Source organism: Muntiacus reevesi, chromosome 4 (genome assembly GCF_963930625.1).
Source record: "Muntiacus reevesi chromosome 4, mMunRee1.1, whole genome shotgun sequence".
Classification (NCBI taxonomy): Eukaryota; Metazoa; Chordata; class Mammalia; order Artiodactyla; family Cervidae; genus Muntiacus; species Muntiacus reevesi.
The window spans coordinates 107184464-107205744 of NC_089252.1; the positions used below are offsets into that span (position 1 = coordinate 107184464).

The 21281-nt window shown below is 42.5% G+C and overlaps 1 protein-coding gene across 1 annotated transcript in view; it reads right to left on the bottom strand.

Annotated features, from left to right (window-relative positions):
• The window catches only part of RAD54L2 (RAD54 like 2), an 84288-nt gene that overhangs the window by 18619 nt on the left and 44388 nt on the right, over positions 1-21281 (bottom strand). The window contains exons 3-8 of the mRNA XM_065933593.1: positions 4821-5022; positions 3743-3882; positions 3152-3268; positions 2599-2825; positions 1633-1815; positions 1361-1494 (exon numbers count right to left, since the gene is read on the bottom strand). Of these exons, the coding sequence (XP_065789665.1) occupies positions 1361-1494; positions 1633-1815; positions 2599-2825; positions 3152-3268; positions 3743-3882; positions 4821-5022 (1003 nt within the window). The remainder of the gene's footprint in view (positions 1-1360; positions 1495-1632; positions 1816-2598; positions 2826-3151; positions 3269-3742; positions 3883-4820; positions 5023-21281) is intronic.

Consider the following 21281-nt stretch of genomic DNA (forward strand, 5'->3'; position numbering starts at 1 on the left):
TATCGCCACAGATTTCATGCGGCAGCATCACAGGGCTGGCCAGCTGCCCAAGGACTTTCCTGCCATCATGGACATACTAATTGCACTGAGGACAGACTAGGCCGCTGGTGATGATTAAATAGCAAAAACCAGAAATTCAATGTAGCAAGTAAAAGTGACAATCCCCTTAGATGTGCACACTGTTGTTCAGACACCAAGTTGTGCCTGACTCTGAGACTCCATTGACTACAGCACACCAGGTTTCTCTGTCCTCCACTTTCTCCCAAAGTTTGCTCAAATTCACGTCCACTGAGTCAGTGATGCCATCCAATCATCTCATCCTCTGCCACTCCCTTCTCCTGCCTTCCATTTTCCCCAGCATCAGGGTCTCTTCCAGTGGGTTGGTTCTTTGCATCAGATGGCCAAAGTGTACATGCATGACTATAATACTACATTTGAGGGAGAATTGCAAGTTATAATCATAATAAATACAAAGTAGTAAAAGCAAGGGCAACATTCTGCATTTCACCTGCCCAGGCCCTGGTGAATGAAGAGCCAAGGACACATAATAAAGGAAAAAGAATAGCTGAGACCAGATGCCACTCAGCAGATCCCTCTCCTCCTGAACAACTGAGCTCTGGTTCTAGTTCATTAACCGCATGTGGACTGACAGTCCTGAAATCTAGAAAACAGCAGGTGATCAGTGACCTATGGAGCCACCCACAGTCTCTTCATTTTCATGTGTGTGACCAAACATCACAAAAGGTGACCTCCGCAGAAGAGAAAGTCTACTTTCTCAGTTATCCATATCAACAAGGGGAAAGGGTGGCATGGATAGCTGGTTTGGATCAGGATCAGGATACAGGTTTAAATGTCCCGAAAGCAGGCTGAATTTACGGAATGGAAATATAAATCACTATATTTAGGTCCAAAACAAACAAACAAAAAAATGGTTTGCATCTTTTAAAGCTTGGAAGTTGTACTGTTAAGGGTCAAATATAGATTAGTGCTTACAAGAGGAGACTGATGGTTAGTTTTCTAATAAAAGATGAATGTAAAAGATGAAAAGATAGAAGATGGAAAGTTTCATGCTATCATGTTGAACTGTATACGCATGGGAAAATGTGACCATGCACACAGATTTTTCAGGATATAAAAACATCTTCGAGCAGAATACAAAAATTTCTGTTCTACGTAACTCTGACTACTGAAAAACTAGGAAGAGAAAAAATGAGTAGCAAGAAGAGAGAGGGGGATACATCAAGAAACCAAAAGGAATCTGGGAGGACAAGGTACATACCCTGATAGATTGACTGCCTTGACTCCAGACCCTGGGAAAAAGTCTAAAAGGAAAAGGGCAGAGGGAGGGCAGGCCACCTACTTGTGCTCATCATTCAAGATGTGAACTTTAAAGAACCGAGGCTGGACTTCTTCAGGCTTATTGTCAGCTGGAAGGGCTTCAGGAGCTGGGAGCCACATGTTGAACTCTGCCAGCCAGTTCTGAAGAGTATTAACCTGTCAGAAAGTTAAATCCAAAAAAGGTGTTTTAGGGAAGAAGCTCGGAGCTGAGCCTACCAGGCTTTTTAGTGCCAGTAAGGCATTACCCCAGAGCTCTGCAGAAGGGTGACAAGTGGTGCCCGCCCCAACACTCACCGGCACAATGGCAAGGACAGTTTTGGCTGGCGTGTGGCGGAAGAGAACGTCGACGAAGGAGATCACTTGCAAAGTTTTCCCCAGACCCATGCTGTGGGCCAGGATACAGCCAAAGCCACTACTGGTCTTAAATCTCTCCAGGGACTCAACCAGGTTATCATAGAGGAATCGGATCCCACCAATCTGACAGGGAACAAACACAGACAAATATCTTTGGCTGGCAAAGACCAAGGGTCTAGTTTACTTTCTTTGGAACTAGTCAAAATTAAGTAAATAAGCAGACATTAGACCAGACAGCTGGTGTGAGTGGCTACAGAAGTTTCCCAGAATCCTGGCTTGTTTATTGACGGGTGACATTCTTCTTGGAGAAAACAGAGAAAAGCATTGACCTAGTATAGCAGCCCATCTGAGGCAAGAATCCTGACTACCAAACTCCTGCCTGGGCCTTTCACTCAGTCTTGGTCTGGCTGCCCTTGGTTGCTTACTTCAAGGCAGCCCATTCCATGAGGAGCCGCTCTTACTGTTAGAGTTCTTCTGTTGAGTCAACCTCTGCCTTCCTGGAGTTTTTATTCACTGGTCCTGCTTCTGGTTCTGGGTCAACACAAACTGCTCTGAGCTCTCCTATCAGGAAGTCTCTCAGACTTCTGAGTCTCACACCTCTCCTGGAGCCACAAGTTTCCACCAAGGCAGTCATCTGCCTTTCCTTCAGTCATCTCACAGGAGGTGGCTCAAAATTATTAACCCAAGACATTAGCACCTTTTACATGACAGGGCATGTCTCAGGCTTGTCCCTTCCCACCCATCAGAAATCCTAAAGCATCAACATCTAGGAGGAAGAATCAATCAGTAGCTGCTCATGGTACCAAACAAGTACTTCACAGGCTGTGATGCTAACAACCGCCAGCAGGTGATGTCCACAGAAGGAAGCTGAAAGGAGACAGACAGGAGAATCCAGATTTACTGCACCTGATGAGGTTTCACCGCCCGTGCCAACTGAGGGGCCAGGAAGACATTCTCCTCCTCCGGAGGGTGGTTCAGGTTGACAAGGACCCGGCCCAGAGCATCACGCTGATTTAAGACATCATTCACATGGGTGCCACCCTTCTCCTCTTCCTCATCCTCCTCACTGACAGACTCACTGCTGTCCACAATGTGCAGAGTATCCTCCTCTCCAGAGCTCAGTTCAATCACCTCTGAGACAGCCAACAAAGTAAAATGAAAACAAGGACTCAGGGAGCAGATATAATTCACTTCAACTTAAGGTAAGGGAGCATGGAGACAATGTTAGAACTTGTTACCATTCATAAAAATTTTGATTTTTAATTTTTCTCTCTTTCAGCTTCAAGTTAAAACAAGGGAAAAACTTATATTTCCCAAGGAGACTCAGGGAAATTTGTCACGGTCAGACCCTAAACGGAATGAGGAAGGACGGAACTCTTTTCTATTTGGAGGTAAAGCCAATCTCTCAGGGTGAACACTGGGTTGGGAGGAAGGAGGGGCACCTCTGGCTCAGTCTTACCATCTCGACTGCTTTTTTCGTCCTCGCTGCCACTGCTGCTGTCCAAACAAATGACTTCCTGGGTCAAGACCCGAGGAGGCAGTTGGGGACCATCGCTTGCTCTTAAGACAATTTCCTCTGGGGTGGGGGGAGGGGGGGAGATGGAAGAGAATGTCAAGACCACATTTAGCTGAAACATATTTTCCAAAATAATTTGCCCTCCTCTTCCTGTGTTGTTCTTAGGGGGATCATCCCCTGAGGAGACAAGTAGAGGACATCTTAAAAACCGCAACCCTCTTCCCAAATTCCATTTTCTCTACCGGCTCTTACTTCTAGCACTCACCTGACCACTAGAAAATGTCCTAATCCTTTGGTACGTTAAGATCCAGAGTTATGGGGGAAAATCTAAATATCAATTTGAGGAAGTACATTTTTGTCCATCTTAACTTTTCAAACGAGATCCTTCTGCTTGTGTGCTTCTTAGAAAATGAATGGACTGAAAGGATTCCTGAGAGGCCACCATCTGATTCCAGTTCTGTCCTTGACACTGTGCGCACCGAGGGTCTCTCCTCCCCTGGGCGCAGGGCCCCTCCTGCCCCCTCCACGGCTTACCGGGAAATAACTCGAGGGGGACGGTGGGAATGGGGGCTGCGTAATCCTTTCTCTGCTGCTCCAGGCGTTTCCTTCTTTCCAATTCTTCCTGTTGTGCTGCTTTGGTAACTGGCTCCAACTGATCCTCCCGGAGCAGCTTTCTAAACATTAAAATAAGAGCGAGCGCTTCAGTTCACTTGTGGTTGGGTAAGGTAATGTCAAGCTAAAGAGGGAAATCATCACTGCTGGGAGAAGAAGCCACATCAGTACCACTACACCCATGCAGCAGGTAAAGTAAAAAAAAAAAAAAAAGACACATAAATAGGACTTCAAGGCTCAGGTGCTTTTGTTCTAGTATGTTTTTCATTTTATTTAACGTTCTGACACATCACCCCCTTGACTCATCTCGGTACCTAATAAATCAAGAGTGAAATAGAGTAATATGTGATGCACACAGCTGGAAAGCAGTACATAAGACAGAGTTGATACATGGGAAAACAGGATTGTGGATGATTTTGCATCCTTATTTCCCAAACTCAGAGTACATTTCCAAGTTGTCATTCTGTTTAGAAAAAAATGAGGGTAGGAGGAGAAAAATATCCTTTATCTTCTTTCAAAAGGAAAACTGTCATGGGTAGAAAAAAGGACTGCTGGGGATTTGGACATGAAGTTCACATCTGCTGATCTCTTAGGTTAAAGAAGAAGCCTTGGTTTGGACTAGACAATCCTCTTCCAACTGATGTTGAGTTCTGAGAAGACAAGAAATCAAACTCTTTTATCTCCTCGTATTTGGAAGCATAAGAAAAAAAAATGCAGGAAGTAACAGCCTCCAACCAGAGCACCTGTGGATGCGCCCCTGCCCCCCGGGGTGGGACATCCAGCGGTGCTCGAGTGCCACCTGCATCCCCGCTGCATCCTCAGACAGTCCAGACCCAGTGGTCCTGAGCTGCAGCTTCACTATTAATTGGGGCACACAGCCTACATTTTTCTCCTTGATAAACAGAACCGGCAAACAGAACTTGGTAAACTACCAACAGCCTTCAAATGAAGGTAGTATTTCTACTCCTTCCCTTCTCCTCTCTCCCAGAGCATAGCTCACCGTATGTTTCTTCTCATGTGGGAGGGTTTCTGAGCTCTCTTCTTTTTGGGGTCCTCGGAGGCAAGGCTCTTGCCTTGGTGGCGCCTAAGCTGCTCTGCAGGCTCAGACTGAGATGAGGTAGTTGAAGTGCACCGCGGTGGCTGCTGCCCATCTTCTCCCAGCTGGGCACACTCAGTACCACACATGTCTTCCAGGGATGGGTCTAAAGAGACAAATGGAAAGAGGTGCCAGGGATCACTTTCACTGGAGGAAAAGTGGGCTGATGCCAGACACGCCAGGGTCAGATCTCAATTCAGCAACTTATTAGCAGGTGAGCTAAGAAAGCGAGTTACATCTCTCTGAACCTCAATGGACTTATCTATAAAACGAGGATAGTAATTTCCACACTTCAGAGCTGTTGTGAGGACTAAATAAAGGACATGCTTAAAACCAAGCCTGGCCCAGAGTAGGCTCACAACAAATGTGAGCCATCACTTCTGGTGTAATTTAGCACTATGTTCAGAGTGAGGAAGTGCCAGGGCCTCAGACCACCAGAAAGGGACATCGAGTTTCAAACACAGCTCATACTCACTTGTATGACTCTAAGCAAGTCTCATCTGGCCAACAGGGAGACCATTCCTCCCTTCAGTGCCTTAAAGTCTTCATTCAATTTGCCACCCATTTAATGAGAGCTCACAACATGGCAGGTACTGTCCTAGATGCTTCAAGGAGTATTTATAAGGTTCCTTCCCTTCCAGGAGTTTGTCTTCTAGATATTAAAAGGCAAGGTGTGCTAAATACCATTACCACAGGAGGGGCAGGGCAACTCAAAGTTGAAGGTACCATATTTGAGCCAGAAGTAATTAGCTAAGCCAAGAATAATTGTGTTAGGGTCACAGGAATATGAAAGGTACTATTTCATAGGATAATCACACAAGGAATTATATGGAAGGTAAAATGTAAGTGAGAACTTAAAAGATGAACAGAACTTCTAATGGTATATTATTGCCTTCAGGATGGGGGCCAAGTGGGAAGAAATTCCTGGCAGAGGGAATGTCATCTGTGGTACCGACCACTAGCAAGAACTGGGGTTGGGGTGGGAGGGTCTCTGTGCACACCCCTCTCCTCATCGGCTGAGCTGCATTCTGTTTGTGGGATGAGCAGGTCCTGCAGTCACTCAGACCTGTCCCTACACCTGCCAGAGCCTCCCAGATACAACCTCTACACAATCAAAAGGTCTCTCCCAAAGGTAAGAAGGGTTCAAAACAAGAGCAGAAGTGCTGAAACTTGGGTGCTCCAGTCCATGCCACTTGGCTCTCAGGCAGCAAGGACTCAGGAAGTCTGGCCTTTTGGTGGGATTGTTTCTGTTTGTTATTTTGGATTTACCAGTTTTCCACTAATGTCCTTTTTCTGTTACAACAGGATCCCATCTAGGATAGATACCACATTGCATTTAGCTTTCAATGTCTTTTCAGTCTCCCCTAACTGTGGCAGCCTATTCTGGCCTTTCACGAACTTGATTTTCTCTTTTCTGCCCACATCATGTGGCTTGTGGGATCTTAATTTCCCAACCAGGGATCGAACCCAGGCCCCAGCAGTGAAAGCGCAGAGTCCTAACAACTGGACTACCAGGGAGCTCCTGACCTTGAAACATTTTTGAAGAATACTGGTCAGGTGGCTTTGTAGACTGTCCCCAGATTTCAATTTTTCTGATTAGTTTGGGGGTTATGACTTTTAGAAAAGAATATCACACAGATGAAGTACTCTTCTCATCACGTCTGATCAGGGTAATGATATCAACATGAGTTATTCCTGGTGACTATTAACCTTGAAGTGTGTTTACTGGACTTCTCCACTGTAAAGTTAGTATTTTCCCCCTCCCATACTTTATTCAGAAGAGGCCAATCACTAAGACCGGCCTACATCCAGGGGGAAGAGAATTACACTCCATTTCCTGGACGGAAGGGCATCAAAGAATTTCTGGACATATGTTAAAACCACATACAAAAAGAAAAAAAAAAAAAAGAACAGAGTTAAAACAAAAACCATAAACACACACAGACACATGTTTGGGGTGGGGGGATACTTTGAGAACACAAATATCCTCAAAAGTTTCATCCACTAATTTTAACATTCATCAGTGGATTCTACCTAGAGCAGTCATTACAGTGGTGTTCTAACACTGGTTTTCTATTTCCGTCCTTCCTTCCACAATTATTACCTGGAATTCTTCTGTAAGGGAGATTTGTCCCTTCTCCCTCATTTATATATTCAACATTAAAAATATATATATCAGTATGGACTCAAGAAGAAACATTTAACCCTGCAGACTTTGGTAAAGAGAGGCCAGGGGTGTCATATACCTCAATGAGTAAACCAGTAAGTGGATGCCCTCAAACTGAAAAAAGACAGCATGGGTCATCATCCTATGAACTTAACCACCAAAGAATACCAAAGGGCCATCCCAGCAGTCAGTGATTTGAGTAAGAGAATCATGACTGTCCCAGATACTGCTACTGCTCACCTTACCCGGCTTGATGTAGCCCCTGGCCACTCTGATACCATTCTGGGTTCCTTATGGTCTCTTTTATGTTGATGCCAACTCCAGAACAGCATGGAGTTGGAAACTAATGTTTCCTAAGAGGTAACAGAGCAAATGGGCTCAGTATGGACACTGAAGCCGGACTCCTGGGCTGTAAACACCAGCTTTGACCCTTATAACAACCTTTCTGTTCCTCAGTTATAAAAAGGGGATAGTAACTGTAGTGTTATTCGTCAACCTCAGAGGATTGTGGCGATGATTATATGAGGTGACCTAAATAAAGTGCTAGGACAATGCCTGGCATGCCATAACACCATATAAAACTGCTGCTACTTTTACTATGACTATCATTAGTCCAGGTACAAAGAATGGGTTTGGTTTCTTCTTTCTTTCCTACAATAATTCTACAAGGTGAATTTTGCTCCCCTCATTCTAGTCCTGCCCCCCCCCCCATTCTAAATATGATACACTGAAGCACTAAAAAGTTAAAAAGACTTGCCAAAAAAAAAAAAAAAATCTTACTTATAGTTTCCTTTGTAGTGCAAAAGCTTTTAAGTTTCATTAGGTCCCATTTGTTTAGTTTTGCTGCTATCCAAAAGTCTACAAACAATAAATGCTGGAGAGGGTGTGGAGAAAAGGGAACCCTCTTACACTGTTGGTGGGAATGCAACTAGTACAGCCACTATGGAAAACAATGTGGAGATTTCTTAAAAACCTGGAAATAGAACTGCCATAAGACCCAGCAATACCACTTCTGGGCATACACACTGAGGAAACCAGATCTGAAAGAGACACGTGCACCCCAGTGTTCATCGCAGCACTGTTTATAATAGCCAGGACATGGAAGCAACCTAGATGCCCATCAGCAGATGAATGGATAAGGAAGCTGTGGTACATATACACCATGGAATATTACTCAGCCATTAAAAAGAATTAATTTGAATCCGTTCTAGTGAGATGGATGAAACTGGAGCCCACTATACAGAGTGAAGTAAGCCAGAAAGATAAAGAACATTACAGCATACTAACACATATATATGGAATTTAGAAAGATGGTAATGATAACCCTATATGCAAAACAGAAAAGAGACACAGATGTACAGAACAGACTTTTGAACTCTGTGGAAGAAGGTGAGGGTGGGATGTTTCGAAAGAACAGCATATATATTATCTATGGTGAAACAGATCACCAGCCCAGGTTGGATGCATGAGACAAGTGCTCGGGCCTGGTGCACTGGGAAGACCCAGAGGAATCGGGTGGAGAGGGAGGTGGGAGGGGGGATCGGGATGGGGAATACGTGTAACTCTATGGCTGATTCATATCAATGTATGACAAAACCCACCGAAATGTTGTGAAGTAATTAGCCTCCAACTAATAAAAAAAAAAAAAGAAAAAGAAAAAAGACTTGCCTACGGGTATGCAGGAAATAAGTAGGAAAACAGGAGCAGACAGTTAAAGGATGAACTTTGTAGTCAGGCAACGCTGGTGGTAAATCTTGGCTCTGTCACTTATTAGCTCTGCGCTCATGAGGTCAGCTTCTCTGAGCCATAGTTCACATTTGTAAAATGAAGATGTAAATAGTTCTCTCACGGAAAATATTACTCTTTACTAGTCTGCTGAACTCCATGGATCTTCATACTCCTACAACCACATTCAACAGTCTGGGAGTACACAGAGCTCTGGGCTTGGTCAGTCAAGCTGGGTAGCAGCATGTATTTGTGTGGAGACCTTAAACTTCAATTATACATCCTAATCAAACATCAGAAATAAGAAAGGAAAGGAGAAGTAGAACTGACATATGCAAAGTGCATTTTGTTGTTAGAAAATGAGTATTTCTTGCAAAACACACACCCCATATTCTTAATCTTTCCACTTGACACTGCCACAAACCAGACACTGTTGCCTCTCCTGTCCCCTTGCTTTTAATTTAACCTAACATAAATTTGAGTATCTGCTATGTACCAGGCCCTGTGCCAAGGCACAATGGAGCGGTCCTCATGAGGAAACATGTACATACCTATACAGTGGAGCGCTTTTCAGCAGTAACACCTGAGGAAAGGACACCTAATCCAGCCTTGCCTATCAGTGGTTAATGGGGGCACTTCCTCGGGAAACGTGAGACCTAGGTTTAATCTAACAGAATGGATAAGCACCAGCCAGTAAAGGAAGAAAAGAACATTCTAGACAGACAGAGGAGCATAAGCAAGAGGAATAGAGACTCTGACAAGGTGGAATGGTTAGGAAAGTACACGCAGTTCAACACTGGCTAAAGTGAATTAAGCAAAACCACAGCAGGAGTGGCATTCCATCAACACTGTAGCTTGACCTACACACCAATTTCCACTCAGGGCTGGGTTGGCACGCTTCAAGTTAGTGCTCTGCTGGGCCCTCTGACCTGGTTAGATAATGACCTTTGATGGTCTCCTGGCCTTAAGGCCTTTTGTTTTTGTTTCTATTTCACAAGCAAATTTGTTGAGTAACCACTTAGAGGAACAGCTGGAGGCAAGGTTAGAGCCTAGGCAGGATAGAGACAGCAGAGTGGGCAGGCAAAGGGTCTGAACTTCAGATGCTGGGTAGTGCAAACTTGTTGCCAACTATTGTATTTATTTCTTCTGGTTTCTGCCTTGCAGAGTGAGCTGTCTCTGGGAGGGGGAAGAACAAACCGGATAGCCTTTGAATGTCACAAATTTACTACCTAACATTCCAACCTGTGAGGCCTGGCTGTGAATTTCTGTCTGGCAGGGGTTGAGTGTAGCCAAGCACAGTAGCAATTTTCAAATGATCAAACACAGTGGATACAATTTTCATGAATAAAGAGTTCAGACACAGGTTTCCCCTTTTCTTTATACACAGGACACAGGTCTGAGTCAGTTTCTCACCACCTACCCTTCTTTGAATGAATCCTCAGCTTCTGTGTTCAACAACTACTGTTTGCTTGTTAAAGTGGCTTTAGTCTACAGATGTGCCCGGATGTGCTAGTATTTAAAGTCTGTGGTCATGGAAGTCAGTGTTTTACAACTGTTTCGTGACTGCTTCGCAACACTTGCTATGAAGCTTCTGGTTTCTATACAGATTATAACACATACCAGTGGTCCCCAACCTTTTTGGCACCAGAGACCAGCTTCGTGCAAGACAATTTCCCCATGGACCAAGGTGGAGGGGAGATAGTTTCTGGACGATCCAAGCACGTTACATTTATTGTGCACTTAATTTCTATTATTTATCAGCTCTAACTCAGATTATCAGGCATTAGATCCTGGAGGTTGGAGACCCCTGATATACACTACATCTTGAACTAATTCTAATAACAAAACTGTTATTTCAAAATTAATAAAATTGATTTTCCCTGAGTCAAAATGTAACTTTTCACTGTGCTCTTTTGTACCTTCTAAATATTGAACCCTGTGAATTTACAACCTACCCAAAATCATTAATTTCACTTTCAAAGAATAGCTCACCCCAAAATTCTAAAATATAATCCACTAAAAGTCACTGAGGAAAAAAGATTAGAGTCAACAAAGTAGAGGCATGTGCTTTGACAAAAGAAAATTAGTGTCTTCAGTGGTTTAAACGTCAGTGACTATTACCACCCAAGCTCAGGCTCATGGAATCAGATCTGGTGACAAAAACCTCTGAACTTTCTCCCTCATGCAAGCCAGCTGTGAGCAGTAATCACTAAAGTTATACAAACACCAACAAACATTTACATAAGCCTCTCAGGAATGAGCTATAAACCCCACCATAACAAATATGATAGACAAATGAGTAGCTTTGGGGGAAAAAAAAACAAAAAACCCTACATTTCACTCATAAGGGGTAAGGCACAAACACTTCCAGGGCCTTTTCTCCAGCTATTCCATTTCTTCTTTTGCTCAATCTTATCTGTATAATCAAAGATCAGTGGATTCCAAGTCTTACCACATACCTCCTGACATGATGTGGAAGGATATGTATACAACACAACCTATGATGTATGTGTGTCCAAACACTGAACCTGAATCTGAAAACACCTAGATATCGCATTCCTAGTTTTCAAAAATACAGGGAACAAAGGACTATGTTAAACTTGATAAACAAGACCATATGGATGCAATCAGCAAAGTCTAGAAATGTGCAAAAGTACAGAACAAGTGAGTCCTTTTCTTCCATCAATAAACTGCAAGGAAAAAAAAAAACCCAAAAGAGGTAGACTTCATATGTTAGAGAACAGATTAAATATACTCTGAAGTTTTTATAGATAAAATCTTTAATAGATTTATTTTATAAGTAAATAAATTTTTAATTATTTACTTTTATTTACTTTTATTTATTTACTTTATAGATAAAATCTTCTATAGATAAACTCTTACAGTGCTAAGGAACTTCAGTTGCTCTGACTCTTTGTAACCCCAAGGACTGCAGCACGCCAGGCCTCCCTGTCCATCACTAACTCCCGGAGTTTACTCAAACTCATGTCCATTGAGTTGGTGATGCCATCCAACCATCTCATCCTCTGTCGTCCCCCTCTCCTCATGCCTTCAATCTTTCCCACCATCAGGGTCTTTTCAAATGAGTCAGCTCTTCGAATCAGGTGGCCAAAGTATTGGAGTTTCAGCTTCAACATCAGTCCTTCCAATGAATATTCAGAACTGATTTCCTTTAGGATGGACTGGTTGGATCTCCTTGCAGTCCAAGGGACTCTCAAGAGTCTGCTGCAACACCACAGTTCAAAAGCATCAATTCTTTGGCACTCAGCTTTCCTTATAGTCCAACTCTCACATCCATACATGACTACTGGGGAAACCATAGCTTTGACTACACAGACCTTTGCTGGCAAGGTAATGTATCTGCTTTTTAATATGCTATTTAGGTTGGTCATAACTTTTCTTCCAGGAGCAAGTGTCTTTTAATTTCATGGCTGCAGTCACCACCTGCAGTGATTTTGGAGCCCCCAAAATAAAGTCTGTCACTGTTTCCACTGTTTCCCCATCTATTTACCATGAAGTGATGGGACCAGATGGATCTTAGTTTTCTGAATGTTGAGCTTTAAGTCAACTTTTTCACTGTCCTCTTTCACTTTCATAAAGAGGCTCTTTAGTTCTTCTGCCATAAGGGTGGTGTCATCTGCATATCTGAGGTCATTGATATTTCTCCCGGCAATCTTGATTCCAGCTTGTGCTTCTTCCAGCCCAGCATTTCTCATGATATACTCTGCATATAAGTTAAATAAGCAGAGAGACAATATACAGCCTTGACATGCTCCTTTCCCAATTTGGAACCAGTCTGTTGTTCCATGTCCAGTTCTAACTGTTGCTCCCTGACCTGCATCCAGATTTCTCAGGAGGCAGGTCAGGTGGTCTGGTATTCCCATCTCTTGAATATTTTTCCACAGTTTGTTGAGATGCACACAGTCAAAGGCTTTGGCATAGTCAATAAAGCAGAAGTAGACGTTTTTCTGGAACACTCTCTTGCTTTTTCAATGATACAACGGATATGGCAACTTGATCTCTGGTTCCTCTGCCTTTTCTAAATCCAGCTTGAACATCTGAAAGTTCAGTTCACATACTGTTGAAGCCTGGCTTGGAGAATTTTGAGCATTACTTTGCTAGCATGTGAGATGAGTGCAATTGTGCGGCAGTTTGAGCATTCTTTGGCATTGCCTTTCTTAGGGACTGGAATGAAAACTGATCTAGTCCTGTGGCCACTGCTGAGTTTTCCAAATTTGCTGGCCTATTGAGTGCAGCACTTTCACTTTCACAGCATCATCTTTTAGGACTTGAAATAGCTCAGTTGGAATTTCATCACCTCCACTAGCTTTGTTCGTAGTAATGCTTCCTAAGACCAACTTGACTTCGAATTGCAGGATGTCTGGCTCTAGGTGAGTGATCACACCATTGTGATTATCTGGATCGTGAAGATCTTTTTTGTACAGTTCTTCTGTGTATTCTTGCCACCTCGTCTTAGTATCTTCTGCTTCTGTTAGGTCCATACCATTTCTGTCCTTTATTGTGCCCATCTTTGCAAGAAATGTTTCTTTGGTATCTCTGATTTTCTTGAAGAGATCTCTAGTCTTTCCTATTCTATTATTTTCCTCTATTTCTTTGATCACTGAGGAACTAATACTTCCAAATAACCCAAGATAGGCAGAAACAGATGAAACAAGACTAGCCCTGTATTCATAATGACTAAAGGAACGTAGCAGGAAGAAATTTACAAAGAACAGAGGAAAACATATTTTAAGAGCAAAAGCAAAACCAAAAGTTGATTCTTTGAAGCATAAATGCTACATTGTCAGAGAGCCACCATCGCCACAACCACCACACTGGCTAAAACAGACCCTTCCTGCCTACCCCTGGGGCTTATTCCCTTTTTTTATTGTTTACAAGATTCTTACCCAGATCTGAAGTTAGTAACCATTCAACACTTAACCTGTTTCTCCTTTTAGACTGTTGCTCCTTGAAGGCAGGGATTAATTCTGTTCATCTCATTCTCCAATGTATCCTTCAAGCCTAATAAAAATGCCAGCTGCCCAACAGATGCTCAATAAATGTATGCTGAATTTTTTTAAATGAGCCTGTTTTTATTAAAAAGAAAAAAAACTACTAGAGAAAAATACACATGAATAAAAAAATCCACTGAAGTACATTAGTTCCTATTCAGTATGTTTATGTCCCATATTGTCAATACATCATCATTTACAAGCACATATTGAAGTTCTCTATAGACTGAGCTTCCCCTGACTCAATAAATGTCAAGAAAAGCCAATATATTTGCCAATAAACGTTAAAAAGTTAAAAACACACACCAATATGTGATTCACTTTTAAAATAATCATGGAAGCCAGTTTAAGGGGGGAAAAATTCTCATCCTAGTTGCTCCTTGGGAAGAAATAAATCTTCACAGCATTGAAGCTAAAAGGAACTAGAGGATTCCAAATTAAACATCTTTCAAAGTGCCATCTGAGATCAAGGGGACCAATATCACTCTCACTCCCTTATGAGAGACAACCTAGGGCCTGAAGCAAAGAAACGGCCAGTCTCCACGGGCTCTCACAGGGGAAGAGGACCACTGCTCATCACTGTAAAAGATACCAAGACTGCACAGCAGCTCTCAGTCTCAGCACTGTGGACATCTGGGGATAGATTATCCTTTGTTGTTGGAGGCTCTCTTGTGCATTGTTAGAATGCTCAGCAGCATTCCCACCACCTCCATCCACTAGATTCTAGTAGCACCTTCCCAGTTGTGACAACCACAGAACACTGCCAACTGTCTCCTAGAAGGCTAAATCACTCCCTGTGGAGAACCACTGCTTTTAGCACAAAGTCAAATCACTGAAGAAACAGTTATTTGTAAGCACAATGACACCTCTTTCCAACCCATCTGAAATTCTAGCCCTGTGCTGCTGACAGATTTGATTTTGACTCTACTCAGCAAGATGATGAAAATTTTAGGCCATCTCTGCAACCACAGGCAAGAATTACCAAATTCTCAGCAAATCGGTCACAAAGCAGGTACTTCTGAGCAAAGGCAGAGAGAAGACTAAGGCGAAAACCATGAAGAATTCTAGTTTAGTTTCTGAATAAGATATAGAGAGTTAATGAGAAAACATAAAGTGAATATTCGGCTTTACTAAATATCTTACAGACAAGGTAATGTCTAGAATAATTTCACAAAACCAAATTTTAAAAATCTAAATTAAACCCAAGGATGCTGATGGAAACCACATTCCGATCTTTAAAATTTGCCTCTCCTGTGTCTTCTCACTTTTACACTCATGAAATAAAAGACGATCAAACAATATGAAAGATTGCTTAAACAGACTACAATAAAATTACAGAATTTTTTTTTTAACAACAAAGAGCACTGTGAGCAACGTTGAGATAAGTCACAGACCAGATGCTATTAACGACATAAAGAGTAAAGAATCAGTATATCCAGAATTCTTACACAAACATTTAAACATGAAAAGCATCATTACCACAGTCAAAACTGGCATCATTACTTCAGAAATCTGAGCTGACTCTTGAACTATTCCCTCGCTTTCTGCAATCACTCAACTTCATTATTCCATATTCCAAGAAAACATCCACTAACGTTCTATGGCTTTATGCCAAACACGAATGCTGAATTATGCACTCAGCGTGACTTCCCCCATTCCTTCCATCCCCCAGAATTCCACCAGCAACCCCACACCCAGCCACTGTCACACATTAAGAGAAACTCTGCTGCTGCCCGAGGAACAGAAGGTGGAGAGAGCGCCAACTCCTGTCTGGAAATGGCTGCCGTTCCTGAGGAGCCTCACACCACCCGAGGCACCCGGTGACGGTGGCGGCCGGCAGCCTGCAGCCAGCTTCCTGAGGAGACAGCCCTTCCTTCCAGACTCTGCCACAGGCCTCAAGAGACAACAGGCTAGTCACTCTTTCCTCAAGAGTTCTCCAAGAGTCTCTCAACTCTCTAGTAACAATTAAAAAAAGAAATGGGATAGGCATTAAAAAGAGAATGAAATTCTGCCATTTGCAACAACATGCATGGACCGGAGGGTATCATGCTTAGTGAAATAAGTCAGACAGAGAAAGACTAATACTGTATGTTATCACTACTATGTGGAATCTAAAAAATAAAACAAACTAGTAATTTAACAAAAAAGAAACTCACAGATACGGAAAACAAACCAGTGGTTACTAATGGGGAGAGAGAAGGGGCGGGGGGCAAGATAGGGGTAGGGAATTAGGAGGTGCCAGTCACTATGTATAAAATAAATAAGCTACAAACATATATGGTACAGTACAGGGAGTATAGGCAATGTTTTGTAACTATAAATGGAGTACAATCTATAAAATTTTTGAGTCACTATGTTATATACCTGAAACTAACATAATATTGTAAATCAACTACATCTCTGTCTAAAAAAAAAAAAGAAAAAGAAAGAAAGAAATTGGCTAGGGATATAAATGAGAAAACAGAGGCAATAAATTTTTTTTTTTTTTGCTTGTTTCCCAAAGTATGAGCAATCCAAACAGGAAAGATAAAAAGAGAATTAAAGACTCAAGCAAATTATTCCTGGAAACTTAAGAATCACTAAACGGCCAGTCCTTTCTCCACCTGCATTCAGCACTATGGGGGAGAAAGTGGATCTTTATGCTGCAACTGCTTGATAGGTGTCAGGGCTAGAGTTGGTTCAAGAACCATGTCAATCCATGCCAGCCAGGCTCCCTGCTCTTCTGGAGGGCTCCAACTGGCAGTCTCTCTCAGGGAAGCTAGCAGACAATCTCCTGGCATCTCCAGTGAACCTGAGAGCTGAGAGTTAACAGGACCTCGCACCCACAAAGTGAGGATTTAGGGAGAGGAATGAAGAGAACAAGCCTGCCTGCAACTTCGGGGGACTGTAGCCCTTCCCTCTGGAGTTCAGGCAGGTAAAGCCCTGCATTCTCCTCCTGGAAATCCATTTAGAATGGTGACGGAAGCACAGAACAACACGCAAATCTTCCTATATGTGCAAACTCCACTAGGGCCCCCTATAAGAGTATCCACAACAAACAAGAGGAAAACAGGGCATACCTGCTGTTCCTTTTAAGAGGGAATGGGCAAAGTGTAACACCAACAGCTCAAATTCTGCTACTTTTATTTGAGAGAGGACATAGGTATACACACTAAGGTGATCATCTTCTGAAATCTGTTACTGTTGTATCTGTTAAGTCCAAGAGAGTAGAAGACAGTAAAACTGGTCCTATGAACAAACAAAAGCTTCCCCTGTAAGAGTACAGTAGAAAGGCGGGGGCGTGAAATCCATATAACTCAGTTTATTTTTTCATTCTACTGATGAATGCTTTGAAGTACTGAGGCATGACAACACACACACACACACACACACACACACACACACACTCTTCCCAGAAGGATTCAGTAGCTGAGAAAGGGCTGGTCTTCCACAAGCAGAGCATCAGACATCATGCTGGGAAAGCAGAGCAGGCAAGAGAGAAGTAAGGAACCTTTACAAACTCCCAAAACTAGAGAATGCTGCTCCAGCACAGAATTTCCTCCACAAAATGCATTCACATATAATTGAAACAGTTAAACGATTCCCATCAGACTCTTAATAATGATAACAATTTCTGATTTGAGAGCAGAATACAAGGTAGGTTGAGGAGCGGAAGCTGTGGAGGTCAGGGTTCAAACTATCAGTTCCCACACCCCAGAGAGCAGCATTTAAACTCATGCCTTGGCAAAATAATAAACTATTGCATGTCACTGACCTCCTGGACTGTCTCATTAACTTAAACTTTAAATGTTAACTCTATGAATGCAAAAGGCTGGAGAGTCAACTCAGACAAAGACAGATAAAGCACTTCTGACCACATTAGAAATAAGATAAATCTTAAAAAAAAAAAAAATTTCCTTAGGGTCACAGAAAATGCAAAAACAATATGCATCTATCTGGTAGCACACTGAATCTTTGCTTCCTGATTAAAAGACCAGCTGGAACATAAGTACAACATCTCTAATCTGGAGGAGCACTCAGCAGTGGCTCTCCCAGGACCTTTCACTCTACAGGGGAAAGACGCTATAGATCTCTACCATATATGATCACTGTTGATAAAACCTCTCCTCTCCTCATCTTCAAACACAAATTCTGTGCCTAAAGAAGTTACCTAAATATCCCACTTGGCTTCCCTCCATACCGTTGTACTCCCTGGTCTGGATTCTGACACCAGACTCCAAAGGGTCTCCTGCCTCTGATTACTCCCACTTCGAAACACACTACAAAAAGAGAGCTTTCTGAATCTGACCATGTCACAGTCTCCACCCACCCAGGATCTCCTAAAATACCTTAAAGCTGTCCCTTCTACCCATAGGATATAGTCTAAAACACTTAAGGTCTTCCCTGATTGCTAGCATCCAGCCTTCCTTCTGACCACCAAGTACTTCCTCCAACACCTGTACCCACACACCCTCCACTGCTTACTCTCTAGCCTCAAAAGTACAGTGCTCTCGAGGTCTCAGGCCTTGGCTGAGGCTGTGTCCCTCTTTCCCCACCTCTTCATCTAACAGTTATGTGCTAGATTCTAATGACTTACTTCTTTCTAACCCATAGCCTCTTTTGGGTCCCCACTTAAAGGTTAGCCTCCAGAAGGCCCTCTCTAGGTTTCTTCCTTTTTATTTCAGCATGTGCCCAACTGCTAAGCTGTAGAGTCTGTCATCATAGCTGCAGAGAGAAAGTTAATAACTGCCGCTGTCTCTCTTGGTAAGCTGCTCAGGGAACTTCATTTAAGCCTGGCACGTTCTGCTTCTGTATTCTAAACTGGACCAAAGATTATTTGAACACTTCACGAGATGATTAAAAAAATACTGAAAAACCTTCTCTTCCAGAGGGTTACTGGGTAACTCTGAAGTCGGGGCAGGCACGGTAACTGGGGAATAACTATAGTCCCAGCACAGGTCTGTGGTGAGTCTGCTAGATATGCACCCCACCCCATGTCCCGTCATACCCAAGTCCATCTAAAACGGTGCTGGTCACTAGCTCTGCTCCCAGAAGCACTGGGGCCCAGCCTACCTGCAATGCTTCTTATCTTTTGGCTAGATTTATTCATGTTACCAATATTACTCATTCAGTCCTCAAAACGGTAAATACAAGATACTACAAATCTTCCCATTGTACAGATGAAAAAAAACTTCCTTCACAAAGCTATTAGTTTGAACTCAGGTGGCTGATCTGGCTCCAGAGTCCCTGCTCTTAGCCACCACCCTGCACAATTCCCCCTGTACTCCCATTCCCCTTAAAGTTATAAAAGTAGAAAACAGAGTTCAGAAGGAGTCACATATGTACTGTGCCTTGATTTACAACAAAGAATAACACAAAACTCTAATGCAGAGTAGATCAATTAACCATATTGGTGGGGGATGGGGGGAATGAAGCTTGGCTCTAACTCATACCACACAGAAATCAATTCCAGATGTATCCAAGACCTAAATGTGACGGTAAAACATGAAACGTCTAGAAGACAACAGGAGAATATCTTCATGACCTTGGGGCAGACAACTATTTCTTACACAAAGCACAAAACAAAAAGGGGAAAAAATGATAAATTTGACTTCATTAAAATTAAAGCATCTATAGATCAAAAATACAATTTAAAAAAGATTATAAGACTGCAAAAAATACACAACTAAGAGAGTGAAAAACCAGGCAATATAAATTGGGGAAGGTGTGTCATGTGTATATATCAAAAAGACAACCAGATATAAAAAATTCCTATAAACCAACTAAGAAATTTGTGAAAGAAAGAAAAATGGTAGAAAACATGGGTTCAGGCACTTTACAAAAGTGAAAATGATCATAAGCATGTGGGAAAGAGCTCAACACCTGAAGTAATTAGGAAAAAGCAAATTAAAACCACAATCAGATACCGTCCCCCACCCCACCCCAACCCCTTGGGTTGCAGGGAAGGAATGTTAAAGGCCCTACAAAATCACTCTGAACAACAAGGTCAAGGTCTGACATGTTTTCCTAATGCAGGTTTACAAAACAGCCCCGCCCCCAGCACTCTCAAGCTCTCTGCCCCTTTTGTGTCCAAAGCCTAGCACACAGAAACGAAGGAGAGCAACAAGTACCAAGATCAGCACTGCTTCATTTCTAACACGGAGGTCATCTAAGTACTGACACACGCTATGCTGAAAAAATCAGTCCAACAACAGATATCCAAGTTTTCTCCGACAAAAGTGACACGCTTCTGGGAAGAAAAGGAAGATAGAAATACAGAATACAAAGATCTGGCTTGAGGGACTTCCCTGGCGGTCCAGTGGTTGGGACTTGGTGTTTCCACTGCAGGGGGTGCAGGTTTGATCCCTGATCTGGGAACTAAAATCCCACAAGCCATGTACTGCAGCTAAAAAAAAAAAAAAAAGGTCTGGCTTGAATCTGTAATTTAAGGAATGCTGCCCGTCATCTATGTTGAGAACAAAACGCTGACATGCAATAGAATGTTCTATTAACACTGTCTCGTCGGTCTTGGTGCATTCAGTTGCATAGTCTAACTGCTCCCACAGGCTGATGCACAGCCCTCTTCTCTATTTCAGTGATTCCTCTTTGTTCCTAAAAACATGCCTTCCCTTCCCCGTCTTCATCCAGAATAAGAGAACAACAGATCTAGAATTCAGGTTGCAAACTTTTCATTTTTTGGAAGAGAACCTAAAGGCTCAGCAAGGACTTTCCCAGGATCACAGAGGTGTAGATGAAGACTGCTTTGCCTGGTGGGGTGCTCCTGTCTATCCCACACTAGAGTGCTGGGGCAAAGGCTTCCCAAGACCACAGTGACAGCTTGGCTTTAGCCAGTATGGACTGCCACCTATCTCTCCTGCACCATCAGTTTCTCCCTTCCAACCTGATCAGTCCCACTGGCAAAAAGTAAGTTTAAAAGATAAAACCCGTTCTCCCCCTGTTCTGGTTTGAGCCCCTATCACTGCACTGAAATTGATCATTAGGGCACAAGGACCCCACACTGCTAAATCCAATGTCAATTCTTAGTCCTCATACTACTAGGACCATTGGTTGCCTTATCTAACACAATTGGTCACTTCTTCCTTGAAATGATTTTTTTTTTCTATTTGGATCCCATAACATTTTCTCTTGGGTCTTCTACTACTTCAGTGGCCATTTCTTTACAGTCTTCTCTTCTCAATCATCCTCATTTCCTCCCCACTTCTGTTGTCAAGTGCTTAGTTGCTCAGATCATTTCTCTTATTCCTGAAATAATCTTATCCTTTCCTGTGATTTAGGTACCATTCATATACAGATATGCCTCACTTTTTTTTTTTTTTAATATCCAACATAGAGTTCTCCTCTGAATTTCAACTCAATAGTCTAACTGACCTGTGGACATTTTTCAACTTGGAGGCATAAGACATGTCAAACTTAACATGTTTCTCCAAAACTAAACTCCTGTCTGTCCTCAATCTATGCCTT